General features: G+C 63.4%; 1 protein-coding gene across 1 annotated transcript; it reads left to right on the forward strand.

Annotated features, from left to right (window-relative positions):
- Nucleotides 1-7975: 7975 nt before the first annotated feature.
- Nucleotides 7976-10877, forward strand: MRGPRG (MAS related GPR family member G). The gene is made up of 2 exons (XM_032360032.1): nucleotides 7976-8244; nucleotides 9796-10877. The coding sequence occupies exon 2, from the start codon at nucleotides 9822-9824 to the stop codon at nucleotides 10680-10682; it is 861 nt and encodes a 286-aa protein (XP_032215923.1). The 5' UTR covers nucleotides 7976-8244; nucleotides 9796-9821; the 3' UTR covers nucleotides 10683-10877.
- Nucleotides 10878-11879: the final 1002 nt, after the last annotated feature.

Consider the following 11879-nt stretch of genomic DNA (forward strand, 5'->3'; position numbering starts at 1 on the left):
ACCATGGTTCCCACAAAAATCAAGACTAAATGGCTTGAACCACGATTATGAGCCAATAAGGCTAGAAATTGGTAACAGAATGAAAAGAGGAAAAGGTTCTTCTCATGAGCATTTTAAAACTCTATTAAACAACTCTTCCTAAAAAGGAAAATAAAGGTCTGCATGGGTGGCCTATTCAGTTAAGCGTCAATTCTTGATTTCGGCTTAGGTCGTGATCTCAGGGTCATGAGATTGAGCCCCTGGTGGGGCTCCACACTGGGCTTGGGGGGTGGTCTGCTTGAGATTCTCTCTCTCCCTCTCCCTCTGCTCTCTCTCCCTCTCTAAAACAAAATAATAAAATAAACATTTTTTTTAAAAAAGGGAAAATAAAAACGAAAATTTCAGAATTTCTAAAAAACAATCAAGAAGGCGTTCCATGTGAGAACCTATGGAAGATTCCTAAAGCAGTACCAAGAGGGACATCTATAGTTTTTAATAGTCCGGTTAGTACAAAAAAAATCAAAGAATGAAATAAATGACTTGAATTCTCCACTAAAAGAGACGGAACGCAGATGGGAGCCTGAGTAACTCAGTTGGTTCAGCAACCGCCTTCGACTCAGGTCAGGATCCTGGAGTCCCAGATCGGGTCCTGCATCCGGCATCCTGCTTGGTGGGGAGTCTGCGTCTCCCTCTGACCCTCCCCCCTCTCGTGCTCTCTCTCTCTCTCTCTCATTCTCTCTCAGATAAATAAATAAAATCTTCTAAAAAGAGAAAGAGAGAGAAAGGGAGACAGAATGCAGAATAATGACGTGATCACAGGAGGCCACCACATGTGTGAAAATGCCAGGAGAAAGCATACTGAGCAGCGGCCAAAGGCCTTCCAGATTGTGCTCAGAACCGGGCGGAAGAGGTCTCGGAAGTTTTGGAAAGCCTCGAGGAGAGAAAGGAGTATTTGCTGAAGACAACAGAGGGAAGAAAAGGAAGAAACCTCTCCCCTCGTGGACAAGCCTCCCGTACCCGCTTCCAACCAGAAAAGAAAGGACCAGAAGCCACACTTTATTGGAGGGACGGGCAAGGGTGCTCTTGATCTAGGAACCCTGAGACCGCCTGCCGTGGGCCGTGGGCGGGGATATAAATGGAGCAGCCACTTTGGAGGGATTTCAGCAGTTTTGTTAAAAATCAAAGCATTTACAGAAGTATAGCTCTGGTGCACGTCCACGATGGAAGCTGATCACGCCGAGTCCTTCCCCGCGTGAGAGAGAAGGCGCCGGACTCCCACCGTCCTCTGTAGCGGCTTCACGGAAGCAAGCGGAGGAGGGTCCCCCTGGCTCCTGGTTTTCTGAAGGATGTTACAAATGGGTATTGAGTTGTTCAAATTCCTTTTCTGCATCTACTGAAATGATTGCATGATTCTTTCTCCTTGATTCTGCTGATCTGGCGAATTGCACTGATGGTTTGCGACGTCAGGCCAGCCCGGATTTCAAAGATCGACTCAAAGGGCTGAGATTCTGCCCCACGTCATAAGGGCACTTCGAGCCCCTGCTCATGAAGGACGCTGGTCTTTATCCTCCGTGAGGTCTTTGTGTGGAGGAGGCCATACCTGCCTCCTAAAATGAGCTGAAATGTTCCCTCCTCCCCCACTTTCTCGGGGTCTGTGCAGGGGTGCAGTATGGCCCCCTGTGTCCTGGGACCTCCCGGGGGCCACATTCAGTGCCAGCAAGAAAGCAAGCGGGAAGTGAGGACCCGCGTTATTTTCACCAGGAGAATTTCTCATCAAGATCAGGAACGGCTCACTGGGTGTCGAAGAACCCCACCTCTGCCTCACGCAGACACAGTGTGGCTGGCGGCTTTGCTGCCGTCCTGCCCCTCTGCGGAGCCTCTCAGCACCACGGGGTCCCCAGGAGAGGGGCTGAGCTCTGTATGGGGACCACAAGGCTGGAGAGACCCCACCTGCCACTTTGGGGCTGGGAGCTTCCCCGTGGGTCCTGGGGATGACTTCTGGAACACGCACGGCTGGGGTGGGGGTCTAGTCAGTGGACTTAGGAGCTCCCAAAACTCACGCGCAGCTCTCTTTCAGCCTGAGTGCTGGAGCCCCAGCCGGGCTTTCCTGAGTGGGAGGACATGTGTCACTGTCACATGTGTCACTGTCTCTGTCTTGGGTCTCTTCCCCGTCGGCTGGCACAGGCGGAGCCCCACGGAGCTCCAGGCTGCTGTTCAGATGCTCGAGTTTCAGCCTCACATACCCACATCCCAGCCCCACCACCTGCCCCTAAGTCCTGCCTTCCCGGGGCCTCATGGACTGAGGGGTACAGTGAAGGGCCCTCGACTCCCGCTGGGGCTTTGAGCCCAGCCCCCGGTGGACCCTGCTGGCCGGGAGATCCAGACTGGATCACGGGGAGGACTCAGGGTCCGGGAGCCACAGGGTAGCCCCACGGTCGCCTCTGCCAGAGGGCCAGTGACCCCCTGGGTGCCCGCTCTTATCTCCACCCACAGACCCCAAGAGATTCTGCCCAAAGCTTGACCCCGCAGACCCCGGGTGGCAGCCTTCCCTTTATCGGCCGATTATGTCGCCCCCGGGAGTTAAAGCAGGAAATACGATGTTGCGAACCCGCTGGTTACATCACCGAGCAAGGAGGTACGTCCATCTAAAACGGGGTGCCCCGCCCCCAGTACCCATGCTGGCAGTCTTGCCTGTTTATTGTTTCTTTGTAGAGGACAAAACATCGGGGCAGAATTTGGGGCTCAGAGAGGAACCTCCAGAAGGCCCCGGAGTGGTCGTTATGATCGGTCCAATGTTCAAGACTGTGAGACTCGATTCCCTGACAGATCTGCCCCTACAGCTCCACTCGTGCCTTGGGGCCGACCCCCCACCCCCATACACACCCTCATACACACACACACACACACACACACACTTTCCCAGGCCAGGGCAATGCGAACTCCCCCCTCAGAGTCAATGACGAAGGGCCCTGGGTATGTGGAGAGCCCACTGAGGGGGACCCCTATGGTCCTGGCCTCATACCCAGAGCAGCGCCCCTTGGCCTGAAGCCCAGGCTGCAGGCAGGACAGCACCCCGAGACCTGAACATGCTGATGCTCTGAATTGGGTCCAGCACCTCCCAAGCCAGCTTTACGATGTCCCCAGGACTCCACACCCAGGACTCGAGTCATGACCCAGGGATGGAGTCACCTGAGAGGGACCGGTTTCTCCTTCCCTAAGTGAGGATCATTCTGACTTCAGGCCCCTGGGCCTCGGAGCTGGAGGGACACTGGGCCTCAGCCGGCTTTGGGCCCGTCCAGTCAGGGTGAGGGCCCAGACGCCTGCCAGGCTGGGTGGGCTCTGGAATCAGAGGTGCGGCCAACCTGGGCAGGCCCCACACGGGGGGAGCTGGGGCCACATCCCGCCAGCAGCGTGCCTTGCCCCCACCCCAGGCATCGCGGGCAGGGCTGGGTCTAGGGGTCCGGGAGGCTGGAAGGCCTTGGGCTGGCCGGTTTCTCCCAGAGCAGACGGAGCCCCCAGCGGCTTGGGGCCTCCCACCTCCCAGGGCTGGACCTACCGAGTGTCCTCAGCTCCGCCTCCAGAGTGGGCATCAACGTCCCTCAGTTTGGGGAAACAGGACCCAGAAGAGGAAGTGGCCTCAAATTCTGCTTTCGGCCAAAGGGTGTAAACTTCCCGCAGGCAGGGGAGAGCCGCGGAGGAGGAGCGCCGAGGAGGAGCGCCGATATCCCGCACTGGGCGTCGTACCCCAGGGGGCCCTCGCCTCGCGCGGGAAAGTGCTCCCGTCTTGTACGTGAGACCCTGGGCCGTCCAGAGCGGTTTAGTTACTGACGCTGAGCCCAGCAAGAGAGGGGCAGATCCCAAAGTGACCCCTCTGCCCCACGCTGGCTGCCCCGAGCCCCTCCTGCCCCCACAGCCCGTTGCCTTCTCTGGGAAGCCCCAGGTCAGTGACTCTCTGTGCTCAGCCCTTCCTAGAGAGCCCACGCCCAGGGTTCAGGGGCTTGGGGTGGCCTAAATTCCTCCTCATCAGGCCCGTGAGCAGGGGTAGATCCCCGAGCAACTGCAGAACTGCGTGTTCTGGGATCTCTATGGGCACTGGGCCCCACCCCACACCCCGGTCATGCATGTAACAGCGGGTGTGTGGCCAAGTGTGAGGCGCTCGCCAGGCTGGGATCTGCCCGCTAGCCCTGCCCTGGGGTTCAAAGACCTCAGGACACCGGCACTGGGGGGGGGGGGGGGCGTCCTTCCAGCTAGAGCCACTGGCCAAGCAGGGAGCAGACCTTCCAGACTCCACCAGGCAAGGACAGTCTCCACGCGTCACCCCCCCTGCCCTGCCTGCACCAGCTCTGACCTCAGCAGAGCAGCATGTCCCTGGTCCCCCGATTGATCAGGCAGCCAGTGGTTCCCAGGAAGGGTGTGGGACCCTGCTCCCCTCTCCGGGGGCCTGTGGGGAGGGCTGCTGGCCCCACGCCTTGCGTGTTTCAGGGCACGGGACAGCCTGTCAGCCAGGGGCCCGGGGAGCCGCCCACCATCCCCACCCTGCCCCAACTTGGATGTAAGTGTGACAGTTACTGTCCCTCGGGGGCGTGTCCTGGTCACGTGAGGCCGGCTCATGGCTCAGCTATTTACTCATCTCAGAAGGGGAAAACAGAGAAAGTATTCAACCCCAAACACAGTCCACTGGACTTGTATCTGTTCTTCAGGAAAGCGCACAGTTCTTCCAGAGGCCCCTTCCTCTCCAAAACCTGCTCCCACCCACCCCTCCACGGGCATCTGGGACAGGCCAGTGGACTGGGGCTAGTTCTCGGGGCTCTGGGGTCCCCCGACCCACTCAGCCACCTCCCTGGACCCGCTCCATGTGGCCATGATGGGGGCTGAGCTTGGTTCTTGTCACAAAGGGGTGTTTTGTTGTTTTTTTTTTTAAAGACTTTATTTATTTATTATTTGACAGAGATCACAAGTAGACAGAGAGGCAGGCAGAGAGAGGGAGGGAAGCAGGCTCTCTGTTGAGCAGAGAGCCCGATGCGGGGCTCGATCCCAGGACCCTGAGATCATGACCTGAGCCGAAGGCAGCAGCTTAACCCACCGAGCCATCCAGGCGCCCCCACAGGGGTGTTTTTAGAGAAGACCCTCCCGACAAGTACAAGAGCTGCGACAAAAGTCCCGGCCACCGCGGGTCAGTCTTCGTGCCGGGCACAGGATCACATGTGAAACACGCGTGACAGTGTGCCGACTTCACGAGGAAGCCGTGGAAAGCTGAGGTTTAGGAATGAACACCCCAGACCAGGATCCACGCTGGAGGCAGCAGAGCCAAGGACTAACCCGGGGGTCCGGTTCAGCCGAGGACTGACCCGGCGGGGTCAGGGGGTACTCCCAGCCCAGCAGGCTGCCCACCCACGAGCCCAGGACAGGAAGAACAGAGCCCCTGACCTGTGTCCCCTCTGCCTTTATTATCCGTATTTCTGAAGCTCTGGCTTCTGGGGCCTTGGGGATCCTACAGGGACCATTGCCTGGGAGCTTGCTTTTCAAATGCAAACCAGCCCAGTGGCCCAGTGGCCCACTATCTCCAGTCCTAGTCAAGCCGGCTGGTCTCAGACAGCAGGGACAGCCCCTGACTTACTCAGAGGGGCCCATCCTCAGCCCATTTGCCTGGCCTGGCCAAGTCCGACTAAAACCACAGGAAGGGCTCCTGCCCACACGTCCTCCTGCCTCGGCCGCTTCCCAGCTGTGGTCTCCAGTAGCCTGCCCTCCCCCGACGATCGCCCCCGACGCGCTGGCCTCAATGCCCACAGGCCGACGAGGGCTGGCCAGTGGCCTGGGTGTGGTGCAGGGCGGCCCCTCCCTCTGTCCCCATCTGCCCCTGGGGGGCCTGGGCAATCTTGGCTCCCCACTCTGGCTCTCAGAGGTGCTGATTTTGTCCAGAGGCTCGGATGGTATGTCGGCTGTGGAATCCGTGTGAGAACAGGTTCACCCCACACCCCCCACCCGTTGCCTGTCCCTCGGTTTCTCCCGATGTGGGCTCCTCACTGACGTGTGCACTGACTCCTCCACAACATGTCCCTAACCTGTGACGTCCCCCTCACCTGTGGACTTGGGACCCGAGGGACCGAGGCACGCTGGCCTCCTGCCGCCTCAGAGCTGGGCTGGGCTTGAACCGGGTGACGCTGCCCATGGCGAATGTCAAGAAGAGTCTCCTTCCGGCCACTTTACCCCACGGAGCCCCGCGTGGCACAGTCAGGCACCGGCTGCGAAAGCAGCTCAGGAAAGACGCATCTAAACATACGGCACGTGGCCTTTCTGGCTTCGGCCCAGCCTCCGAGGGCCTGAGAACGCGGAGCCTTTCGGAACCGAGCGCCCTGTGTGCTCTGGCGGGGAGAGTTACACAACGTGGCCGCCGCCCCCACGAGGCCCACACTGCCCCGGACACGTAAGCCACACATCCTCGGGGAGCCCGTCCGCAAGTCAGGGGACCAGACGTGTTGGGGGTGGCTGCAGGGATGACCCCCGGAGAGCGCGGACAGCAGAGCGGCCTCCCCTCCCTGTCCTGGGGCAGCCATGATGCAGGACCACGACAGAGGGGCACGACGGAGGGCCACGACAGCCGCCTGTGACAGAAGGGATGCCCTCCCAGTCTGGAAGCTGCAAGTCTGAACCCCGGTGCTCCCGGCTCGTGCTCCCTGCAGGGTCCCAGGGATGGTCCTTCCTGCCTCTTCTGCCCCTCCTGGGGCTCCAAGGGTCCCTGGGCTGTGGCCACGCTACCCTCCACTCTCCCCCAACAGCCTCTGCCTCCGTGGTCTTGTGGCTTTTTCTTTCCCTGTGTGCGTGTCTCCTCTCTCTGTTAAGGACCCCTGTCCCTGGGTTTAGGGTCTGCCCAGGTAATCCAGGATGCTCTCCTCTCAAAACCTTCACTCACTTCTGCCAGACCCTTTTCCCCCATAAGGCCGCCCTCCTAGCTTGCAGAGACTTGCCACAGACGGTCTCCCAGGGCCCCGTGCAGCCCGCTGCAGGCATCACGCCACTGTTCCTACTGCCACCAATGGAGAGCCTGGCAGGTGTGAGGCTCCACTCACGGCGGGGGACAGAAAACGCCAGGTAGGACCTCCCCCCAGGATCGGGATGGGATAGTCAGCATGGCTGGGCGATTGAGGCGTGCTGGGGGCAGCTCCCCGGGAAAGCTGGCAGGGCCGGGCGGAGGGAGCTTCTGGAGGCGCTGAGTGTCTGGAGGTCCTGAGGCTCCGGCATGTTGCAGGGGGGATCAGGCAGGGCAGGTACGGGTGCGTCCCGCAGAGGACACCAGGCCACCTGGCCAGCAGGCTGCACACACGGTTCGCATTTTTAGGCAAAGCGCAGGAAGGCCGGGAGCTGGGGAGTCAGCAACCCTCGTCTGGGCTCGGGCAGGCCCCCTGTGTTAGGGGAATGAGCCCGAGGCCACTGGGAACCACGGGGACACAGCATCTTTCCAGCACTGTTTCTGACGCAGAGTGGGCGAGCCCGGGAGTCCCCAGCAACCACAGACAGAACACGGTCGGTGGAAGAGGAAATTCCTCATCCGGAACGTCTCAGGCTCTCCGGCTCTGCAGAACACAACTTGGGAAAGTATTTTAGCCCCAAAACATCTGCTGACGGCTGGCACCCAGGGTCTGCAGCCCGCATATGGTGGGAAGGGGGGTCCTTGGGAAGGGGAACCGACCTCTGCGGACCGCCTGCAGCAACGCCCGCTAGTGAGCCCTCACGAGACCCAGCCCCAAGCCAGGCGCTGAGCTCTACACCAAGAGCCAGTCCAAGAAGGGGTAAACTGAGGCACGGGGATGGCAGGTCCTTCTTTCAAGGTCCAGGACATGCCCACAGCTCCTGCCTCCCATGCATCTCTGCCGCAAACCAAAGGACCTCAGGAGGAAGCGCCATGGAACCACCCAGAAGGCGTGGCCGGCCGGGCTGGACATGGGGTCTGCAGCCTGCCGCTTCCTCCCCTTCAGGCATCGGGTGGGCGTCGGGGGCGCTGGTATCCAGGATGGGCTGAGGAGGAAGGCTCGGGCCAGCCCACACTGCCTGGACATCTCTGAGCTCATCCCTGTGAACGGGCAGCACACTCCTCCCATTTCCAGGGAACTGGCCCGGATGCCTTCGGTCCAGCCCTCTAGGCCCCAGAGGACACGAGAGGATTTAGGGCAGGTGGTGAGTGCAGTGGCTCCAGCAGATCTCAGAGAGGCTCCCAACAGCAGGTGAGAAGGCTCGGTGCCCCTCCAGCCACGCACCTGCTCTGCCCAGGTGAGGAGACAGTCCTCCAAGGACGCTGGGGGACCGGCATGGGGACACGGGTCTGGGGAAGCAGACAGAAGTAGCTGGTGCTCTGGGTCCCCTTTTGGGTCAACGGGCAGGTGTACATGTCCTGAGAGTCCAGACCCTGAGCCATCCCAGCACGTCCCCCTCCCCGGCGCAGCCTGGTCTCCCCACCGCTGGCCTCCAAGCCCAGAGTCCACTCAGTCCTCTTGGCATACACTGGGGACATCACAGCCCAGAAAGGAGAGGGCCAGCACAGTCACCTAGGACACCAAAGGCCGACCCAGCTTACTGGACCTGAGAATGAGCCGCCATGTGCCCTGATATGGGACAAGGCTCGAGGGGACAAAGGCGAGACCCCACGGGGGACAAGGGCGACCAAGAGAAGGATGCTTGGGGTGCCAGGCTGGGGTGCTCAGAGCAGGCGGAGGAAGGGGAGCCGAGAGAGCAGGTCCTTAGGGTAGATGGGACCTGGGGAGGTGGGGAGGGGTCAGGGTACCCCAGCAGGACACAGCCCAGCAAAGGTGTATGAGGGGTGTCAGGGGAGCCCTGTCTCTCGCCGTCCGCCATCTGTTTCCCTCTTCGTCTCTGACTCTTCCAGTGTCACCCGGTCTCTGTCCCCCTCCGCTGTCTCTGTCCTCCCCCCACTGCTCTCCGCACCCCACACCCCCTAACCTGGAGCCAGGGTCTTGCCAGCCTCTGAGGTGGCATCTCTGGGCTGAGAACAAGGCCCACTGTGGGTCTGGGAGGAGGGGTATAGGAGAGGGACAGGTTTCGAGAGACCCTCAGCTGCCCCAGGAGACGTCCCTGGGACCCATTCTCCCCCCCCCCCGGAGACTGTCCCCAGCAGGGCACAGCCTGGACGGGGACAGAACTGTCAGCTGCTGGTGGCAAGCACTCCTGTTAGCTTCTCCCAGAGGACCCAGGGTCTGGAACCTGTCGCTGCGGTCAGAGCAGCCCGTCCCCAACGTCACTACAGCAGGAGCGCTGGGGGGTTAACCTCTGCCCGGCGACGCTGGGGTCTCCGCGGCCCTCTCACACCTCCCAGCCACCTGCTGCTCCCACCGCGGCACCTTCCTCCCCCTCTCGCCAGCGCAGGACAGTGTCCTTGGGCCTCAGAGCCTCTGGGGTGGGGGACTCAGCAGGAGTGGGGTCCAGGCCCTCCTGGTGGGAAGCCAGGTCCCAATGGAGGAGGCAGGAAGCCCCTGCATGGCAGAGCCTCACGGGGGTCCCTGTGCCTGCAGAGACCTGCCTCTCATTTGCAGACCTCGGCCACCGTGCAGGGCCCTAGAAATCTTAGATGCCTTCCGTGGAGCCCCCCTTTGCCAGGGGGAGGGCAGAGCCCGCACCCACTAGTCAGCGCCCCTCCCGTACCCCACACTAGGCACAGCTTGTCACCCAATCTGAGGCCTGAAGTGTCAGGCCTGGGCCGGGGAGGGTGCCCCCCCCGGGGGGGCTAGAACACCACGACCTGGGGCCATGCCTCGCTCCCTACACCGGACCCCACTGCCAGCAGCACCGTCTGCTGCCTCCCCCCAGGGCCGCCCGCCGCCGAGCCAGCCGGGATGTTCGGGCTCTGGAGAACCATCAACAATGTGCTCTTCTACCTCACCCTGGCCGTGGGCCTCGCAGGCCTGCTGGGCAACGGGCTGGTCCTCTGGCACCTGGGCCTGCACATCAAGAAGGGCCCCTTGTCCCTGTACCTGCTCCACCTGGCGGCCGCCGACTTCCTGTTCCTCGGCTGCCAGGTGGGCCTCTCCGCGGCCCAGGCCGCCCTGGGCACCCAGGACAGCCTCTACTTTGTGGTCCCCTTCCTGGGCTTCTCCGCGGGCCTCTGGCTGCTGGCGGCCTTCAGCGCTGAGCGTTGCCTCTCCCACCTCTTCCCGGCCTGCTACCGGGGCCGCCGGCCCAGGCACACCTCCGCCGTGGTCTGCGGCCTCATCTGGGCCCTGACGCCGCCCGCCGTGCTGCTGCCGGCCCACGCCTGCGGCCTGCTGGGGGGCCGCGCGCGCCCGGGGACCTGCCTGCGGTACCACGCGGCCAGCGTCACATGGCTGCTGTCCCTGGTGTGCGGGGCCTGCGGGGCCGGCCTGGTGCTCTTCGTCTGGGGGGGCTGCTGCTCCCAGCGCCCGCGGCCCCAGTTTTTCGGGGTCACACTGGGCTCCGTGCTCCTGCTCCTGCTCTGCGGCCTGCCCCTGGTCTTCTGCTGGAGCCTGCGGCCGCTGCTCGGCTTCCTGCTGCCGCTCTTCCTCCCGCTGGCCACGCTGCTGGCCTGCGTCCACGGCAGCGCCAGGCCGCTCCTCCACTTCATGGCCGGCCGCCAGCCGGGCCCCCGGCAGCCCCTGCGGGCCGTGCTCCAGCGAGCCCTGGGGGAGCAGGCCCCGCTGGAGGCCGGGGGGCTGTCCCTGCCCATGGGCCTCCTGTAGCTGCCAGCCCCGGGCGGACCCTTCCGGGGGGACCCCGCGGCAGCCCCGGCTCAGCGGCCCAGGGGACCGCAGGCTGAGGACAGGGCCAAGGCGGTGGTCCTGACCCCTGCAGCCCCCGGAGCCTGAGGAGGTCCAGGAGCCCGGGGGTGGGGAAGGACCCAGGGGCGCCGAGCAGCGCATCCCCAGACAGAGCCCCCGCCCGGGCTCTGGCCTCCTCTCCACCCTGCCCCAGCTCAGGCCGCAGGCGCCGACGCGCACCTGGAAAAGCAGGGCTGACAGAGATGCTGGACCGGGCTGGACGGATGGGAGCGCAGGGGATGGCGGTGCCCACGCGCTTGACTCTTCCAACGCGAGAGGGGCATGGAACCCGGCCGCGCCCCCGCCCCCCGCCCTCGGCGGCCGCGCCCCCGCCCCCCCAACCCCGACGGCCGCGCCCCGGCGCCCCAGCAGTTCCTCGCCGGCCGCCCGCCGCACCGCGCTGCATCCTCACCAAGTGCGGCTCGCGGGGCTGTGGCGGGGGGCTCGCTGCAGGGGGCGGGCACAGCCGCGGGGGGGCGGGGCTCGCTGCAGGGGGCGGGCACAGCCGCGGGGGGGCGGGGCTCGCTGCAGGGGGCGGGCACAGCCGCGGGGGGGCGGGGCTCGCTGCAGGGGGCGGGCACAGCCGCGGGGGGGCGGGGCTCGCTGCAGGGGGCGGGCACAGCCGCGGGGGTTGGGGAGGCAGGGCTCGCTGTAGGGGGCGGGCACAGCCGCGGGGGGGCGGGGCTAGCCTCCCGGCCCCGCCCCCGGCCGAGCGTCCCGGGCACCCGCCGCGCTCGGACTGCTGCAGCCGGAGACCCCCACCCTCATCCTCCGCACCTCCCCCGAGTCCTGCGCTCTTCCTCTCTTCGCCCCATCCCTGCCCGCTCCCTGCAGACCCTCCCCTGCGCGCTTCTCCCTGGGGCTTTCCTCGCTAAGGAAGTGAGAGAGAGAGAGAGGGACAGGGAGGGACCGGGAGGGACCGGGAGGGACAGGGAGGGGGAGGGAGGGACAGGGACAGGGACAAGGGCGGACGGGGCGGGGGCGGGGGGCATGCAGCCAAGCTTTCTCGCTTTCAAAGTGCAAATCATTTTGTGGATTTTCGGACATTGAAGAAGGTAGCTCACGGCCACGGTCCAGCATTCAAGCCCCGCGGGAGATGCCGAAACTCCGGAGTCAGCG

The sequence above is a fragment of the Mustela erminea genome, chromosome 9 (genome assembly GCF_009829155.1).
Source record: "Mustela erminea isolate mMusErm1 chromosome 9, mMusErm1.Pri, whole genome shotgun sequence".
Taxonomy (NCBI): Eukaryota; Metazoa; Chordata; class Mammalia; order Carnivora; family Mustelidae; genus Mustela; species Mustela erminea.